Source organism: Crassostrea angulata, chromosome 7, assembly GCF_025612915.1.
Source record: "Crassostrea angulata isolate pt1a10 chromosome 7, ASM2561291v2, whole genome shotgun sequence".
Classification (NCBI taxonomy): Eukaryota; Metazoa; Mollusca; class Bivalvia; order Ostreida; family Ostreidae; genus Magallana; species Magallana angulata.
In genome coordinates this window covers 55,407,434-55,428,528 of record NC_069117.1, presented here as the reverse complement: position 1 = coordinate 55,428,528, position 21,095 = coordinate 55,407,434, and the positions used below count along the sequence as shown (strand labels likewise).

The 21,095-nt window shown below is 35.3% G+C and overlaps 1 protein-coding gene across 4 annotated transcripts in view; it reads right to left on the bottom strand.

Annotated features, from left to right (window-relative positions):
- The window catches only part of LOC128156653 (dopamine D2-like receptor), a 41,452-nt gene that overhangs the window by 19,054 nt on the left and 1,303 nt on the right, over window positions 1-21,095 (bottom strand). Inside the window, exons 1-2 of one of the 4 annotated variants that reach the window (XM_052818874.1) lie at window positions 16,661-16,745; window positions 9,231-10,001 (exon numbers count right to left, since the gene is read on the bottom strand). In XM_052818874.1, the coding sequence (XP_052674834.1) occupies window positions 9,231-9,788 (558 nt within the window). In that variant the 5' untranslated portion in view covers window positions 9,789-10,001; window positions 16,661-16,745. Of the gene's footprint in view, window positions 1-9,230; window positions 10,002-12,019; window positions 12,691-16,660; window positions 16,746-21,095 lie in introns of those variants that run through there. The other 3 variants (XM_052818871.1, XM_052818872.1, XM_052818873.1) reach the window with 3 other exon arrangements.

Below are 21,095 nucleotides of genomic sequence, written 5' to 3'. Positions count from 1 at the left end.
AGAACATTGGAGAACAAGTTATGAGCTAAAAGCAGGCGAGGAGACAATTAGTTCTCTTATCAAGAATTTTTTTCGGGGTTAATTGTTCGCGAAAATTAGAAAAATAACAGTTTTAAACGCATCGACATTCATTTTTATTTTACAGTAACTGGATTAGCACCAGTCTCTTACATGATCAATCTTGATTAAGTCTTAATTACGCCTGTCAGTGCGCAGAACTTTGAATTTCTTGCACAATCTGCACGTGAGCAATGAGAATTATTATAGACTAAGTGCATACTCAATTGATCCACTTCTAAATGTGCCTGAGGTCTCAAAGAATTTGTGGATAAGGAACAGCGAGGCTCAGGGGGCAGGAGATAAAGCACTGACGTGTATCAAAGAAAACAACAGAAGACTGCTGGGTGTTATGAAAGAGCTATGCGTAAAATGCATGCAATAATGCAATTCAAACATCCGAAAGATCTTGCTAACATGTCGAGGATTTTAGAAGTTATTTGCCATCATTTTCATCAGTTACTAGAATTTGAATAAATATGCGAGACTTGTTTTTAATTAGAAAGTTACCAAAATAAATTTTCTTATTGTGCAATTTTGTCATAATTTGTTTTTGATTTCTTTCTGTAGATTTTATCTCTCCATTTAATTGCCAGTTATATTTTTGTTTGTTCGAACAACTTATCAAAATACAAGAAAACCATTGAATGAGTATTACACTTAGCAAAGTAGCTAAATTTGTATATCTTTCTTTGCTGTACGTATCTATATTGGACTTCTTGGTAAATTTCATCGTAGTGAAAAATAATGAAAATCTATATTATACAAGGGGCAATGTTAGGTTTTTTAGTTTTTACATTATACTTAGATAAATGTTTTTAATGAACAACTTTAAGATTAAATATTTAATTTTTTTTTTAGTTACATGTATTTGTTTATAAATGCACAATGGCTTAGTTTGTGACCAATTTGATTTTCCTGCATTAGATTAATTAAAGGTAAATTATTTTCCCTTGAAAAAAATGTTGTGACATTTTGATAGAGTTTTTTTTCAATACGTATCTGCTCTGAGCTCATTTTCAAAAGAGAAAAAAAACCATGTGTCATCACGGTGATAACGAGACTGTGATGAAGAATGTGTGTATATGATGCTGTAAAATAAATTAAGGTTAGATTAGTGCATCGATGTAGAATTATGTTTGCCTTTCATTATTGCCCTGGGATGTAATGATTATATTGCGAGGCTAATTTAATGGAAATGTTAATTTGTTCATAACATATACCGAATATATCTCTGAAATTCTCTGTATACCATTGGTGATACACGTAAATGAATACAAATAAAAAAACCACGACAGAGATACAAAAAAAAAAAACCAGTAAAGAAACCAAGCCATGTTAACAGGACGATATTAGAAAGTAAACAGCGTGTCCTGGTATGAGAGCTTGCTTTATTGAGAAAATGACAATTTGGAGCCCTCGCCTTTGCCCGGTAGAAAATTCAATCAAACGCGCCCGAACTAAAGAAGGGTTTATTTGAATAACAACAAGCCGGGAGCAGCTGTGAACCTTCTACAGAGTCAAATGAAATTTTGGTAGAACCGGTAGATTTGTTGGTGCTTCCTCCTACTACGGCTTAAAAATGGCAAGAACTTGATTAATTGTGCGAATTATATATGTAAAAACAGATTCTATATCCGTTTTCTTTGTTTTATTTACCCTCAGACTTCTGGTCTCGGTGATGTCTGAAATCTCAGAGACTCGTCGACGCAGGGTGCACTGTATGCAGCGAATTGAACAGTGTGTATCCTTGAGTGTCTCAGACATCCCGATCTCTGGTAGCAGTTTGACTGTCTTAGGTTAGGAGATCGACTTTCATTTCATGGAATGGTAAATTGATTCAAAGTTGCAACTTTTATAATTAAATCTGGCGGGGCGGTAAATTGGATTATTGGATCATCCAGCGATAACTTCACATTTCATGTTTCTTTTAGACTGAGATATGAACAAGATTAAAACCGAATCCAGCTATCCATCGGCATCTATATGAGTTCGTTTACGTTCCTTTATGTCGCTATTTGAAGGCATAAAAGAAACTCAAATGCAATCGTGCTAGTACAAAGTCTGTTCAATCAGTTTTGGTAGAGGGTTTCTGCGTACAGTAAACAAACAAATGGAATTTATAACTAAACGCTGGACACCAAACAAGAGATACCGCATTCAGAATTCAATGTATCGTTTAACATTAATCAAAATCTAGTTTCACAGAGGGCAAAAAGCCGGACATCACATTGAAGATCTTCATTCCAGTCCCAATGAAACTTTACATTTATTCATTTTTTTTATCTAATGTCGATTTCTAATAAAATTGTTGGATTGGCAAAAACGGCAAAGTTTTGAAATATATTTTTTCACAGTTGATGAATTAACGAGAACAGCAAAATTTTAAACAATATTTTTTTTACAAAGCCCTTTTTTTTTCGAGTCGTACATTTTGCCGAACTTCATAAATAGACATCAGCAAATGATACCATCTTACGACATGAGGAGAATTATCAAGGTCACCTCATGAAATATTCAGAGGAACAATCGCTGATACCTACACACAGCCTCCATTCCCGTGCTTTGAGAACGGGTCCTGTTGGTTCCTGCTGTACGGCGAATGAATGGAGGTCATCCGAACTTAGAGTGACCAGGGGCTGATGCAACACCTTACAGGTGACAATATATCGATTTCCAGATTAATCATATTAAAATCTAAAGGGCTACTAATTAAATTCTAGGGCTGCGAACTACGCATTAGATGACCTACTGTTATATAAAGCCTATGATTGCCGCCATTGCATTAGCGGTCTGCTTTATCATTAATAATTGCGAATATCTATTAATTTTAACAAATTAATCTAACAGTTCGATCTCGATTAAGCCATCAGAACTCCATAAACCGAAAGTACTTTTATTTATGTTGCTTCAATACCAGATCCATTTAAGATATCATGTAAAACCTTTTGGGCATATAGTGTTGGAACATCTTCTAGATAAAAATCTTTATGCAAAGGTTAGTCGGCAATTTCAACAAATACAATTTGACAACACCATAAAACAATCAAAGTACCTAAGCCATTTAGGTCAGAATTGTTAAACATTGCTTGCTTTGTATCTGCAGACGAACCCGTTGCATGATCCAATGGGCACCAATGACACCAATTATTGATGCGGAATTCCACCTGAATTACCACTTCTGAGGAAATGCCCATCTCTCTTTTCTTGGTCCTTCTATTAACTGGTTGAAATCAACTGTCGGCGATTATGGTCGGACCTGGGTCGTTCCCATATAGGTGTATGATAGAGTGGATGAAAATATTCATCGTAAAGTATTGAGGGGATATACTATTTAGGACATTGTCACTCCAAGATGTATGTCAAACAGAACCAAGGAGTGGGTCTGTCTTATTTCAGTATTTCAGTGGGCTTATCAATACCAGTGAAGAGCACTAGTTAATAGCTTGTCTTCAGCTCATTATCTAAAAGCGACTCCGATGTACATTCGATGTCTGTTTTTGACAGTCTCTTTGTCGTCCTTTATTTTCGTCCTGACAGTGAGCTGACAATTGTGCGCATTTAGTAATATCCGGCCCGGACTAGTAGGGGCTTACAAGTGACAATGTCATTACGACCCGGTTGTATCCGCAAACTCCTAAATAGAAAGAAGATAAACGGTCGACTCTTAGAGCTTATTGCTAACCATATGCTCAAGTTCTCTCTTCGTCTACCTTTTTTAAAAAATAAAGTCAATATAGAAAATTTATTTAAAAAAACCTTTGGGGAAAAAACCTGGATGAAATGGGAAAAACCTTCTTCATACTTAAGTTTAATAATTACAAATTAATTTGTTGCGGTAATAGAGTGGGGATTTGTCTATTGCAATATTTTTTGAACCAGAAGTGACAACATCTGAGCAGCTTCAGTGTTGCTGTGTTCAACGTGTGTCAGCTTTATCTGCAGTGAGTTGAATTTATCAGTAAACATGCTATAAACCCATTCACATGGACTTAACACTAATGTTAAACAAAATCAAATCGTAAAACCACAGTACATTGAAGAGGAAAGCCAACAGAGGGTCTGTGAATAAGCGCGGTTCCGGATGTCTAGTCATACACAGAGACAACAGGTTGGATCATCAATGCTCGTTAGCTTCGTAAGCCACAAATCAAAACAACCTTGTATTGAGCTGCAGAACTTTAGCTGTACGAAAAATTCGGGTTGATATACCCTTAGAGCTACAGTTCCATTCACACAAAAAGATGTTTCTATGAACAAAAAATTGCGCACGGTTATGGGTTCTTAACTTAATTTAGGATTACGTTATGTGAAAAATTTTATATTAAAAAATCCTGAGGGGTTCGGTCCCTTCCTTTAAAACCTGTAGATGGAACTATAGATCTACGGTCTGTCAACATGTAATTCCCGTAGAGCCAAAGTTCTGTGGCTTCATTGTATTGGACAGTGACAAAGAAGAGAGAGAGAGAGAGGAGAGAGAGAGAGAGAGAGAGAGAGAGAGAGAGAGAGAGAGAGAGTTTTCAAATTAATGACGTTTTACTCCTGATTAAAGAGTCTCACTGTAAAAAAAAAATCTACTGAGAAAAAATTGTTTTGATGAGTTGTAAAAATAATTTGTTTGCAGGAAAACTTCAATCAGACATGTTGTGACGCCGAGATTTCTACTCTTGTTCTGCAATTATTTTAATAACTATCTGATTGTTTTGGTGGGCGACGTTTCGTTCAGTAATCAAACATTCATCAAACCGCTGAACTATCCTCCCACACCAGCTTACAAAAAGTCATAATTACTACCCATGGAAGTGTGAATTAAAAGAACCCGATAAACCATCGATAAGAAGAAATATATATTTAAAACAAATTATTTCGGTTTCTCCTTGATCAGTGTACAGTTATCATACATTATTTAATTGTCAGAGAATGTTTCTGATCAGTCCAGATATAGAATATCTAATTGTCAGATTTTTTTTATTTAAAAAAAAAATGGAAAGAAAAAACCCGATAACATGAAAGATGAGTATAATGATTTTGATGTTTAATATGTCGCTCCTCTACAGATTGAGTTACCAGGCCTACAGCTGACAATCATTCCACCACAACAAATCTAATCGTAACACAATCTTTACACGAAAACAAACTTCTTGCCCCCAAACTACGACTATCTCAATCAGTTATCATTATCATTTCCTGTGACACATGTTAAAGGAAACTGAAGTTGGCAGTGAAAGATGAACTGTGCTTTACACCTATAACAAGCTGCACGTGAAGAAATCTGTCAGCATCTGAATTGTTTGTTTTGGTGGATTACATGATATGTACACAACTTGTCATTCGACTATGGGCAGCTTCAGCGGGGATTACTCCAAGTCCCTTGCACTCAATGGTTGCCCCGACCATTGAGCACGTGTTGACAAGAAGAAATCTTTTAAGGCGGCAGGTAAAGGACTGCGATTAGATTAATGTCAAATCAATTCACCGGTGTTACCAACCGAACTTAAACAAGATTTCAGTCAGTGCGCGTTTTGATATACAATATAAAAATACACCTAGTCTGTTTCAAAATACATACAAAAAAGTGAATACGTTTCATGATAAATAACTATTTTGAGGTTTTTTTTATTCAGGTGAAACTTATTGATAATATTATTTTCTTCCTCACATAGTTACACAGGAAATGAATATTGTTTTAAGAATTGCAGTTCATGAGGCAATAGAAAATGACATATTATTCTTGTAGCGTTTATGTCTTCATGATGTAAATCATCAATTGTATTTATATTTATAATTCTTATCAATGAAGTTCATATTAAGCTAAATGAAAATTTTATTCTTACAGTTAATCAGGTGAAAGTTACTTAAAAATTACAACATCGCATCAATTACTGACAAGTTAATTCCACAGCCGGCAACCAGGAAGTCATACATGAATATAAATTGAACAAGAATGAGCAAAAGTTCACTACTGACACGAAAACTAATCGTACAAAATGAAAACTTTCTTTGATGATCAATTAGAATTCATAACAAAACTAAAATATTTCTTCTTCTTTTTTCAAAAGCTGTATGCATATATTAAACTAACCCTTGCCGATAATCAATCAGAATGCTTAGGAAAATCGATGAAATTAACCATAGAATGATCTGATATCAATGGCTTGGTATTACTGGCGACATATAAAGGACCTACACTCTCTTGCCGTGGCTATTTACATAGAAGCCACTGAATTCCGCCACAATTGAAGAGAGAGAATCGAAAGAAATGCACCCATAAATTAAATAGTATAACTCTTGGGATGTATTCCTAAAACCTTGTCAACCTACTGTACATTTTACAATTCTTATATGATAGACCTGTATTATTGATCTATTTATTTGTATATATTTACAGTGTAGGTCATATCTGTACCTCATATATGTATATCATATACCAATCATCTGGTTTTAGCTAATAAAAGAATTGAATTGAAATTGGAGAGAGACATCTGTTTACAAGTCAAGTGTGGCTGTTGGTGTCGAATTTCGTTACACTGTTTTCGTTTGTAAAAGAGGTCGATTTTATTGCAAGCCAATTCACCCAACGTGTCACAGAAACCGAGTGAAATTGATCGCCAGGCTACGGGACGAGGTAAATTTCACTGTCGTGCTTGCAATCAATGGCTGATCTCCTATACTTTGTTTAACTTTCCAACATTTTATTTAATAAGGTACTGCATTTAAATCGAAGTGATCGTGCATATTGGAAAAACACAAGTTCTTAACATCAAAGAAACGCAAACAGCTTCAAACATGTACTTAACATTTCATTATTTATTATTATTGAAGGTTTTATGTTCAAAAGGAAATAAAAATACCTTGACAAATTCAAACGTGCATGCCCGTCTAAAAATACCTGCGCTCTGTGGATTCCACAATGATTGTAGTTATTTTCTTCCGAAATTTGGTATTCAAAAAATTAAAGTTTCTTAAAAACATACGAAATAATCTCTTGAAAAACAAATTCAATATTTTTAGGGGATACAAAACTTCAAAAGTATTAAAATCAAAAGTTTTTTCCCTCGAACATTGCCAGAATAAATATTTTGCCTCGTTTCCTCGCGGGGTCTGCTTGGAATGCAGTGCGATGAGTGATGAGAGAGAATAAGCACCAGACTAGAATTCTTGGCTGGTCAGCCTCGCGATCCGCCACAAATAACTCTCATTTTTCTTTGAACGTTAGACTAGAGGTGGCTTTGGTTTATTATGAGTGGAGAGACTCAATTAAGTTTTCAATATATTAATCAGTTACGGCCAAATGAGTTCAATTAACAATTCTAAAGCCCTCGGTTCTTCGACATTGAACATTCCATTTAAGTTCTGATAAAACCCAACAAACCTTTGCAACGTCTCTAGAGAGTTAAAGAAAGGAGACCCAGCTTTTTGCCACGGGGGTTTTATGCTGGTTTAACAACAACAGAAATGCCAAGATTCCAGAATATAGTAGAAACATTTAGACAAGCATTCCAACAATATGAACAGAATTGGCTTTTCAGAAATCATTTCGGAGCCAAAATTATATGGATTTCATCAATATATTGACATTCGTGCTCACTTCCTACCACATAAAGTGTCAGTCAGCAGGGATAATCATGCTGTACTTACTCGTACAACACGTTGTGGTAAGACCCAGCTGTTTCCATTAAAGGGGACCATACCACCAATATGTAGTTCTCTACACGCAAGTTACGTGCATATTCATATAGAACTATTTTTTTTAAATGATAACAAGTATTACAAATATTTAGTAGGTTAAAACATATTTAACTTGAGATAATCGTTCAATTAAATCAACCTGGGTATCAATTTGTGAACGAGCGTGTGATTAATTAAAGTCAAAATCTCAAATGAATTTTCTTGGATGAGATACATCTGAAACCTTCTAAACTCGAATTACACCATAATGTCCATATTTACCGAGTTTACAAAGCCCAGAGTCGGCCTGCTTTTAGCACACTGTAGAATTGTTAGATTATTATCACGGTTTGTTTTTATTTTCATGAACTTCTTCCCAGGTGTCTTGATTTTCGTGACACAAGCAAACAGATGATTTATTATAAATCAAATCTCTGACGTCGTAAGCGTACGGGGAGAGAACAAAAAGTCTCACATAGGGCCAATTCTCTCCATACTTTTGCTGAGAAATTTGATTTATGTGTCTATGATGATGTAAAAAAGGACTAGTTGCGCCTCAGGGGTCCTCACAATGCGTGAGATAGCCTGTAACCTCAGAGTTTCATCACTGGGAACCTAAAGGCTGCTGTCGATAAAGCTTGTTCAGTTTTATAATGTAGCGCGGGACCTTGCCATTTCCAACATTTTAACACCTGTGTGAAATTTAAACAAGTTTTTTTTATTTCAACTATGCCTTAATGACAATCTTTTGGTTCTATCGTTTGTTTCATCTGTTTTAATGATGACTATAAATAGCCTTATTATGCTTCCAGAACATAATGGTTTGATTTTTATCAGACTCTGAGAACATTCTCTCCTCCTCACAGTAGAACTTCTGGGATAAGTAATTGATTACAAGGTTAGCAAAATCTCGGATCTAGTTAAAGTGGGAGTTGGAACATCGGGCTGACGATAAACCATAGTTACAGAGCTATATCATGGCCCGCTCTTGTCAGAGATTTCTCTCGTGTAATGTCCATTATCAAAGGGTACAGAACAACGAATTAAACGGCCGTAAATCTCACTGAATGTTGTTCATTATCGAAATCAAGATTAAATACTCCATTTTTGTTTTGATGTTCGATTCCGTATCTATTATATTGACACGCCCTCTTCTTTGTCCCTTTGATGTCCATTTTTCTTGACTCTTTGTGATTGATTCTTAATGGGTGAATATTCATATCTTTACTATATCAGAAGTGTGCAATTAATTTATGAACAGATGCTTCGATGTATATTGCTCTTATAACGTTAACACATCTAGTCGTTTGAGACCATAATGGGTGAGTAAATAGCAGAAGAGTAGAACAGGCCGATAACATCGCTTCTTGGTTAATCTCTTATGTTGATAAAAATAATTTAAAATAAATGAGTTAACACGACTAAGGTTTTTTTCTTGAAAAACTAATGTGAGTTGGTTTTCACTGCACATTAGATTAATCTTGAGGACCGATGTTTGAACTCACCTCTAGATATATGGCCAGCGGCATCACCATCACAGCAACCATGATATCAGCGACAGCCAGAGAGCAGATGAAGTAGTTGGTGACGGTCCTCAAGCTTCGCTCTCGGTAAACACTCATCACCACGAGCACATTGCCGAACACAGTCAACAGAGGAAACAGAATCAGAGCGAGAATCCAGTAACGGTACTCCCCCTCAAAGTCCGGACCGGAAGTACTGTTGTCGTATGGGAAACTCTCGTTCACATTGGACATTGTTGACGACACATTGGCACTGTTATTCACACATACGCTTACGTATTCCGAATTTGTTTCATTTAAACCCGAACATATTAATTCGATCAAATAGTCTGGCATGGACTGGTTAGTTGTCTCTTCTTTGTCATTTCCGGTCTCGCTTTCTGTGTATGGCGCTCTCAAATTTGCCCGCTTCAGTCCTGTGCTCGCTTCTGTCACTACCTTCCATAATTTGGAAGTCGTCTGGTCCTTGCCCATGTCACTAGGCGGAACCTTGCCTATAAATGTCCCTTTCCCACTTGTATGCAAGCTAGAAGAACCCATTTCAAGAATTAAAATTTCGCACTCGGACGGTTTTTACCACTGTGTCCACATTCTGTAGTTTTAGTTATTCAACCTGTTCAAATCTGGCATATGATAATATACGCATAGTAGTAAACTTATGGATCGTGCAGTACTCCATCGATCGGGCCGTGTGCCATTTGGGGGCTTCTTCTCATCCACCGGCCTTTTTCATCACAGCACTCTGCTTCAAACCTTCAATCAAAATTCAAATAAGTTTTAACCCAGATCAAAAAAAATGTGCATAATAAATCCATGCATATCTAAATGACCTTGAAAATGTGCTACTGTGTCATCGCAAGGATATTTTTAAAAAGTTGATACATTTAAATTTAGATTTAATGGAGAAAACAGAGACGTCAAAATATTTGTTAATTATTTTAAGGATGATAATGTAACCTTTTCGTGAAATGGACCACTTTTTAATCTGTAGCATATTATGTAATGCAACTGGTAAATTTCAGTAAACAACATGCAATCAGTGTATTTTATTAATCTTTCATCTCATAATTGTATCATTTGATCGCGGTCCTTGAGCGTGCAAAGCCGACATAGTTCGTAAAGAAAGATATGAATTGCTTTTGGTGCCAACAAAATGGTGCTTCATTTCCCAGCCCTGTTGCTGTAGAAGTCCTTAATTTATCGGCGATGGTCACCGAAGGTGCGGACTGTGATTTTGACAACCAGTGGGCACGCTAGTCTCTCAGCGAAACCGTCCGGGGAATGCCGTAGTAAAAGTAACGGAACATAAAGACCCATCTCTTTACTAGCTGTACACTGAATGATCACTGCTAATAAAAGACAACGAAAAAAATCCCCAGACGATAATAATGTAACAATTGACTAAGACCCAACCAATCTATGGCGGCCTAATAACAGGTCTAGCACTTATCGTGGGATTCCAGTAGTGCCCCGGTGTTTTATTTCTCTTGGGATACAGACTGATGACATTGGACCTAGCTCGTCGTAATGCCTATCCACATTGATTTTTTGAAGATATTGGACTAAACCCAATGTCTTGTCTCTGGCCATAAATCTACTTTGGAGCATTAGTAAATGCGGAACAATCACTCACATCGGCCAGTGGTTGCGAGTTTGAACTTAGGAAGATAAATCTACATGTCCTTTATTGTCCGAACTTGACAAGTTTGTTTGATGCGTTTAGAGACTTTGATTCATAAGGGAGTTAAGATTATTGTTTACTTATTCGGGTTTCATTCATTCGTCTTGGTATCAAAACACATTTATCCGGAGTATCAATGTGGCCCGACCCCTCACGATCACGGCACGATCAATCACCGACCATCATTACGATTATTGGTTAGAATAGTAACAGACTGAACTCCAAACTTCCTTGTCTGGTTCCCTAGAGCTTACATTAACAGGTTTATCAAAAGTTTATCAAATTGACAGAATATAAATATGTAAAATGTCGTTTCCAAAGTGTCAGGACCGTGACTTTTTGAGAAAAATGTATAAAGTTAAACGAGGGACAAAAAGAAGGTAAACTATCAAATTAATAACATTTTATTTAACAGAATTTTAAAAAGGGGAAAACATATTTCCTTTGAACACTCTTTTGATTTGGATGCCATTGTTTGCCTGTTTGCATGCTTGTGTGAATCCTATCCTGATTCGACCACCAGTCTATTGAGCCCACAACAAGCGATAGCACGATAAACACTTTTTCTGCCTTGTTCAAAGAGTATCTGCCACTTGCTGTTAGCTTGGGTGTGAAAATCGTTAATCGATGCTAATATAATTAAAACGAGCCGCAATTTTAAACAGAAAACATAATCCTATGTAAGCACTAGAGACGGGATAAAGGACTGTCTGTGCGGGTAGCAGCACGAGGGAAGATTTTTATGGGGCTGTCGCTGGGGTATTCACTGTCCCTTGTAATCAGTTATTGAACTCGAGCCATAGCTTTCAAATTTTGTCACAACTGACAATTTCCGGCACTGGAGAGATAAAAAATCACCACAGAACTTCACTATGGTACAGTTCATTTCAAAAATCTTATTTAGCTAATTTGCTAAACTTAATTTGCTTTTGCAGCCAATTTGTGGCATTGTTTATTTGGTCTGACTTTAATTAAGTCGCTGTTTCAGGGAAAGAAACGGTTCAACTTTAAAAATAAAATATTTCATCTCGAATACCTTCAGAGGTGGTGTGTGTTTTCGTCAAAAATAAAACGCGGAATGTTTACTCACCCCAAGCAAAGAAAACTGTCCAAAGTAACTCCCAGAAACAAACTCTTCAAATGCAAATATTGATTCCGTCGTACAACTTACAAGAGAACAACGTATCAAAGTTTTCTATACCAATACATATATCCAAGAGGTGTTGCGATTTTGCAGTTTGATCACGTACAGAAGTGTAATACCTTTTCACTCAAGTTCCCTCTGGAAATTATTTTGTTTCTGTATTTGAGAAGAGTAATCCGGACCCGATCGTGATGAGTTTCGGATTGGGATCTGTCTTAATACCCCGTTTAGGTCCTGAGGAAATTTTTACATTAGGGTCGATATTGCAATCAATTGCTTGTATAGTTGGGAGACTCCTTTATATAAGCAGTACTGTATAGTGGCTCCTAGCACCAGGGATACTCAAACTCATAGTTTCTCTGATACTCTCTCCTCTCTTGTCCGCACTTGCGCATTGAACTTCTGTCAAGTTATTGGCCGATTCTGTTTTCTTACTTGGAATCAAAAAAAATATCAAAGTATAGATTTTTCTTGTTCACTTATGTAATATCATTTCTGCTATCTTTGTAGTGTATCGCGATAAATAAAGTGTACCACCGAGGTCTGAATTCTGCAAATAGTTCTACAGACACTTATGGCGTGAATATTTTTAATCAAAGATAATTCGGTTGATGTTAGATTAGGGCGCTTTTGATAATTCGATCAAAATCCAGGACAGTTGTTTAATTGGCCCTAATTATCCCTATCAGAACCCTGCTATCGGTTCGCTCACCAGTTAGCTTGTTCATTTCAGCATGTTGAGTTTTCATTCAAAGACCCTTTGCGATATGAGTGTTTTTAAAAACAATATTTCACCGACCGAAATTAAAATGCAGCAACAGAAATTAAAGTCCAAAAGATTAACAGTAAGAAGATCCATTTCGTATTTTCTACTAGACGCACACGACTCGGCGTATTGCTGGGAGGCTGGCAGTGGATATGCAGCGTCTATCAAATTGCAACAAGCTTTTAAAACTTTGTCACTTGGGGTTTAACATTTCTGCATCACTCAGAGGGTTTTGTAAGGGTCATCAAAACAAACGCGTATATACTATGTTATTCGACGAAAACAGAACAAAAACGTCGACGAAGGAAATAAAGTTTAACAGTCGATGTTTCTAAAAGGGAATTTATGTTTTGTAGAGAAGAAAAACCTTTATTACATTTTGGAATTAGTAATGAAATCTGTTTTATTGCAATGACGTCATTTTTAAACTAACATATTGACGTACTCTAGCTGTAGAGCGCTGATCTGTGTATGGAATCGCGTATCAAACTGTGTGTTTAGAACTAGATGTTTTGGTATAGATTTCTTAATTGTTACCATTAACATACCGAATCATTAAGCACATTTTACATTGATTTATTTGAAAGAAAAAGTAGTTGATTCGAAATTATGATCGTTAGCGGTAATAGCTTTACATTTTAATTATAGAATTTCGAAGAGACTTCAAGACTAAAGTGTTTACACGCAATAAATTCATGGTGGCTCAAAGTCGGAAAGTGTGGAATTATTAACAGATTTAAGAAGATTCCAGCGTTAGAAACTATAAAACGTTCAATCGTCTTTCTCAAATCGATGCACTTAGAATTAATTGTACAAGAGACAGTATAAATTAATTAGAATCATGAAATACCATGCATTCTCTATGGCGATGATAACTACGAGATAGAACGTTCCATTAAAATTGTAAAAAAGTTGTTTTTCTAGTCTTGCATGCCTTTTACTAAAACCATATTCATTCAAGATAGTTTAATTAGATACAGATAAGGGGGGAAAAGCGAAAGTTTACCTTAGATCTTCTGAGCTTTGCAGCTCTCTTATCAATGAAGTGAATCTGTAAATTTTATCTATTTTCAGTTCGTTGAATGATAAATATTTTGACTATTAAAAAATTGCAAACGAAATCGAGGTGTTAACTGACAACTTAAAAGTGCATTTGAACGAGAGAGTATACATGTATTCAGACTGTAAGATATCACACACACTGCCTTATCTCCATCAACTCTCTGGAATCTAAAACCAAAACATGGCGATAATTGTCCCTATACAGTAGGTCCACATATTCCGCACTAAACGTCCTCATTTTGTTGTTCTTTTTTTTCTGCTTCATTTTTTATCTTTTTTAAGAGGAATGTGTGAGTTTGGTTTGTGAAGAAGAATTACATACATTTGTCACGTTCAGAGATGCATTTTCCTACCAAAGACATTGAAATAATGGATGTATTCTACATAAATATTAACTGTCCGATGGCTACTCCAGTTAATAGTTTCGTTATCTGAATCTGCGGTTCTACAAGATTCGAGATGAATATACGTCACATTTTGGTCAGAGAAGATATTGGTTAACAGCAAAACATATACATATATTCATATCAAATGCCACATTTTGTTTTCTGTATCCTCGGAAAATTCTAGGCCAATAGAAGCAAATGTAGAAAAAAAATTAAGTTGTGCAGACGGTAATATTTTTTCTACTTGTTTCTGGTTTATAAACTATAACTATTTAAAATATGAAAAATAGAGCGGAATAGAACAGAAAACAGCGCAGAATTTACTTGATGCGGGAATTTAATAATGACAGTATTTGTGCAGTTTTATTATAATACGAGCGCGCGGGGTCCGACGAACAAGAATTTATATTGGTGTGGCCTAAATACACACGTACTTTATGTGATCCTCTGATTTGACCATAGGGCAATACAATTACACACTCTACAGGTATCTGAAGTAGCAATTTTTTTCCTTTTAAATTTAATGTTATTTAAGTAAATTACAGGTATATAAGTCATTGTTTAATGTTGTATCTGTTCAGTGTTTAAAAAGCTCAGCAATTGAGTCATTTCTGTAAGAATCAACGAATACAAAAGAGTGAGAAAGTTTCGAGAAAACGTTTAGGGAAAGATGCACGTTACATGCGGACAACATTAGACAAACTGAAGTAGAATCTTAACATCATGTAAGCAACTAAAAAAAGAGAGGAGGAGAGGTTTAATGTTATTTGTGTCTCAGAGATAGTAAGCATAGGTGGTTTATTTAACCATACAGTGGAGCGTGACATTATTAAAACGAATTCATTAAAGAAAATTATATCATTTAACTTGAGAAAAGAGTTGTCTTCCTCTTAAAAGGAGGAGAGAGAGAGAGAGAGAGAGAGAGAGAGAGAGAGAGAGAGAGATCATGGGTCTCGATTTAAAAAGTTACGAAAACAAATTTACTTTAAATTATTTAGGTTACATGTATTATCATTAAGTACCTATTTTGCACAGGGGAGTTCACTTTATTGAAACTCCACCTCCGCCACGGCCGGGCTTGAACTTACGTTGTCTGGAACTATTGGAAAAGTATAGTAGATAACTCACCAAAATGTATTAATTAAAGAATTTTTAAAACAAATCTCAATTTAGAAAAGTACTTGTTGATTTTTACCTACTGTACAATGTACAAATCTACGGATCAAGTTTACAAAACGAACTTGTAATCATCGATTCCCCATAGAAACAGGCAGATGGCATAATATTGAAAAAAAAATTAAGAAAATGTACAATGTGTGACTCTAATAGTATTGGGGATGAATTTCATTATATTTTAGAATGTACACATTTTGTAAACGATAGAAAAATGTTTTTGCCCAAGAGATATTATGAAAACCCAAATATTATAAAATTTAACGAGCTCATGAATACTTTTAATGTAGAAAAACTAAAAAACTTGTCAATATTTATTAAGAAAAAATTCAAAGTCTGCTCTTCCAGAAACCAACTTCAACAACCTATTGTATTGTAAACTTAACCTTTTTTCGTCATTATTACTCCTACTGTACATGTGATCTTTGACTGTGTTTGTGTATATTTGTATATACTGATTTTGAACCTCAAATACCAGTGAACTGGTCTTGAGTGAATAAAAAATTGAATTGAAATTGGAACCCACTCTCCTAGCAGTGAGCGGCCACTGCGCTAACCACTCGACCATCTAGGCAAGACGGTGAACTAAATGGCCGAGTGGTTAGCGCGGTGGCCGCTCAGTGTTACGAGAGTGGGATCCAGAGGTTGTAAGATGAAGCCCCGACCGTGGCGGAGGTGGAGCTCAAATGTAGTGAAATTCCCTGCATGTGCTTTATGTATATATCTATTTTATTCATTACGGGCAGGTATATGTCAATTTGAGAGTTATATATATTTCCTTTTGGCGATTCGATTTCGATGTTCATAAGGTAGCAGCTTGTTCTTAAAATTGTCGTAAATCAACTTAGTACTTTTTATTATACTGAATTGTTCATTACCTATTGTTTTTTTGAAAGAGAAATTAAAAACCAATGGAAAAACGTACTGAGCTTCCTATAATTCTTTTCATCAAATGACGTTGATATGTGCATAATGCAGAATTATACATAGATTTGCTTGCATTGAATATTGTATTTGGGTTTGATTTTTTTTTTTAAATAATGACACTTCATTGGAAAAATAAGAATTGTTATAATGATATACATTCAAAACATGAACGTAATAATTAAGATATGTTCTTACAAGACAAGGTACATGTACCGGAAGAAGTTTATTTACATTTTGTGAATATTTTCCAAATCTAAACGAATTGGCACTTACGATTTGCTGGATATATCAATGAATTTTCTAACAAATCCACTGCAGTAAACAATATCATCCACTTGATTGACCTTTGATACTTAGGCTACATGTATATGATCGTCTTCATTCAGTTACTCGTGCGGTTATTTTAGAGGTTTACAATTTAACAGTGTAAACAGTTAAATACAGGAAATGCTCTAACAGCAGATATGAAAATATATACATTTTACCAACACCGACAAAAATACGGAACTGACGCTAAAAACCGAATCCAGTTTTAAATATATTACATGTGTGTTATCAATTGCATCTGCCGCAGAACTAGATTCGTTGCTACATTTTTTATAGAGGGCCACTTTTGTTGTTAATTAACAGAATTATTAGTGCTATATTTTTTGTTCATTATTGTGACGTAACAGAATTTTTAACATGATGGTAGATGTGTCGTTTCTTTTTTATAATGTCAGATTGTTAGTAAAATATGATAATAACTGGGTGCCACAAACTGGGCATGCTCATGCTTTTATTTTAATTTTTTTCCATAAGTGACAAGTTAGCTGCAAGTCTGTAGCTCCCGGTCTGAAAAAATTCGGATGAAATACCCAGTCCAAGGTTGTAGAAGACCTATGCCGTCAAACTAGTATTTCAGTCAGTCGATAGTAAATTAAATAGGCACTCACCAGTAGTTTTTGATCCAGTGCTGTCCCACGTATATAAAAATATTATCCAGTGCTGTCCCACGTATATAAAAATATTATCCAGTGCTGTCCCACGTATATAAAAATATCATCCAGTGCTGTCCCACGTATATACAAATATCATCCAGTGCTGTCCCACGTATATAAAAATATTATCCAGTGCTGTCCCACGTATATACAAATATCATCCAGTGCTGTCCCACGTATATAAAAATATTATCCAGTGCTGTCCCACGTATATACAAATATCATCCAGTGCTGTCCCACGTATATAAAAATATCATCCAGTGCTGTCCCACGTATATAAAAATATTATCCAGTGCTGTCCCACGTATATAAAAATATTATCCAGTGCTGTCCCACGTATATAAAAATATTATCCAGTGCTGTCCCACGTATATAAAAATATCATCCAGTGCTGTCCCACGTATATAAAAATATCATCCAGTGCTGTCCCACGTATATAAAAATATTATCCAGTGCTGTCCCACGTATATAAAAATATTATCCAGTGCTGTCCCACGTATATAAAAATATCATCCAGTGCTGTCCCACGTATATACAAATATCATCCAGTGCTGTCCCACGTATATACAAATATCATCCAGTGCTGTCCCACGTATATACAAATATCATCCAGTGCTGTCCCACGTATATACAATTATTTTCTCCTTCGTTTCACTCCTCCGAAAATAAATCTTTTCTTGTCTAATTTAAAAAACAACAACTAAATGAAATAGGTCAGGTGCGTTCGTTACAAGATCGCATTTAATAACAATTAGACACAAACGTATATATAAAATAATTGCAAATCATATAAACAAACATGTAAATTGTGCAATACAGTGTACAGGGCGGGCAGGGAGGGCTACTATCAACTCCTTACAACCTTGTAACGAACGTCGCAATGACCAAAATCACGCATGAAAAACTATTTATACTACGCGCCAAGTCACTCGTGCGTGACGAAACTACTAATAATAGAATAAAGATTTCCGTAATGTCGTAAAATCAAAACGTTAAGAAATTCATATATCATCCAGTGCTGTCCCACGTATATACAAATAATTGTGTGGATGAAGAGAAAAGATTTGTATAACGCAAGTTTGAAACAAGTGTGGAGGGATTAGATCTTCATAATTCTTCAACAGCAGAGTTGATATAATCAGTGAATTTTAAGAGGGATTGGGGTGACACCTAATCTTAAGGTTATTGGGACATGATATATAATTAACATAAACCTGCGTTGACAAGCTACAGTTTTTATCAAATTTCATCTTTAAAAAGTCAATTTTTATTTTTGAAAACTGTCTTATCTTTAAATAAAGAAAAAAGAAAAAGATGGACTAGGTCGAGAAGAATTATTACATGCACCACCAAATTCAATTGTATTTGCTTTGAAGATACTGTTCTATCACACGGGCATCGTATCCGCTCTGCACTCTATGACATATATATATAAATAACACTTTTTGGACGGAGTGTCATACCAAAATAGCATTATATACAATGTAGCCTTTTGTTAATCACATTACACGTGACACTTCCGAGAAAAGAAAAGGAAAAGAACCCCTTTATTAATTCGGTCATGGAGAACAAAGTTTTATATGTTTAACGCAACTCTTCATTTTTACGAGATACAATTGTATGTACATTTTAGTATGTACTTTTTAGGCAGTATAATCCTATACAAAGCTCAGGCGAGATATAACACACGCCAAGTGTGTAATTATCCCCTTTATCTAAGATCGCTTTTTTAAAAAAATGTGCTTCTTGAAAATTTCGATTAAAACTCGTTGTATAATACTTTTTGTGTCTGTTTCATAATAAAATTAGTTCTACCATCTAACTAATTGCTCTCCTAGGAAACTGTTAGGTGACGCGATTCTGTTTTAGTAGCAGTGGTAGTATGTTATGTAATATAGCCTAGGGCTTTCTTTTTTTCAATGTAAGAATGAAGACTACTGAATGCCGAAACAAGAGCTCAGACTAAGTACTAGTTCTACATTAGTTGATTATTTGTATGATTTTTTATTTTAAAAATATAGAAAATACATGTAAATGATTTGTTATTCAATTTGATTATCATCTAATATGAAGTGCGAAGAAAGTCTCTTTCTCTCTCTCTCTCTCTCTCTCTCTCTCTCTCTCTCTCTCTCTCTCTCTCTCTCTCTCTGTTGCAATAAGATAGAAAATAGCTGACACTTTTATGTATCGAGGGCGGGGACTAATTGCATCAAGTCAGGAAGACACTGCTCTTGATGCCAAAATACACATTACTTTTGTTATGGGTTTTTAAAAACATTTTTCCTCGTTGTTAATATATATGCTATTCAACTTTAGATATGGCTTAAGCAAATAAGTGAATGCTTACATGTACCCCCCCCCCCCCCCCCAAAAAAAAAAAATTTCAGGACATAATTCTATGAATTAGCTTAATCTCTGGTTGTAGTTGGCCATCAGGTACACAGTGCGATGAAGAGAAAAGAGCATTTGAGGAATAGTAAAAATCTGTTTGAGTTATGAATGAGGTATCACCAATCAAATATTCATGTACTTATATTTCTATCGGGGAAGTATTGCACTATATGCTACAGATGTTAATAAAGTTAATATTTCTCATCAATTATAACCCACCGGAATTTACCACACGTTGTTCGTGGTTTCGCGCGCATGATTTCCTGCAATAAAACAATCTGTTCACCACGCGAGTACATCGTATTAAAGGCTTTCTTGCTCCTCATTTTAGATATACACTGATAAAACACACTTTTAAAAGTACATATATTTAATATCAATTATATTATTAATCAGATCTTTTTTTACACAGCGTAGTCCAATTTCTTTACGTTTCAGTTTATTATGGCGACTTTCACTTCAGAAACATTAAATAGTTTATTTTCTGAAGTGAGGAAAGCACACCGACATATGCCTCTTAATGATGAACTGTTTTATTCATCAGATTTCATATCTTATTATTTGCTGAAGGAAGATTTATTAGTAATTATGGTCACCGATTTCACTGCAATATTGTCTATATATCAAAAGATACTTAGTTCCTATGCGTTCTTAAAATCAGAGGCTTCATCTTGTCAAGGTTGAACTAGATACATGTATACCAGTAATAGATCTGTCTTTTGATTGTGGGACCCTTCCGATACATATGTAACATCGTCGGAAACCGACGTTCAACTCCTGCAGATGCTAATTAACAATGGGACCAGTCGCAGGATTTCTTTTATCGTGAATAATTCATGCTCTTTTCCGATTGGCTCCTTTGCACTTCCGTGAAGGAAATCTCGCCAATTGTATTAATGCGTTGACGGGCATCCATCAACAACGGCATGTTTTTATAACATGATCGTCAAAAACAAAATAGTTTCACTATATCATTGGTGAATTGAGGATAATAAAAACATGTAATCACTACAACGAGAAAAGTTCAGTAAGTTGGCTCACGGTCGGTAGGCGTATGCGAGATTGGCAGTGGGTTTCTGACGAAAAATTCGTGATGACGAAATAACACAACATTTATAGAGTTAAAAGAACAGGTGAGCTAATATTTCTACTCGTTCACTCTGGACTCTCAATATGATTTTGCTAACGTGTAAGATATCTGTTAATGCCCTTTTAAGGAAGCAATTGATTTCTCTATGTGAACATCTGAGCTTTTTTTATATGTATTTACATTTTTGAAATTAGATCTCGTTACTTAAAAAACCCCAAATAATTAAATGGTTGCAAATTTTGGTCCC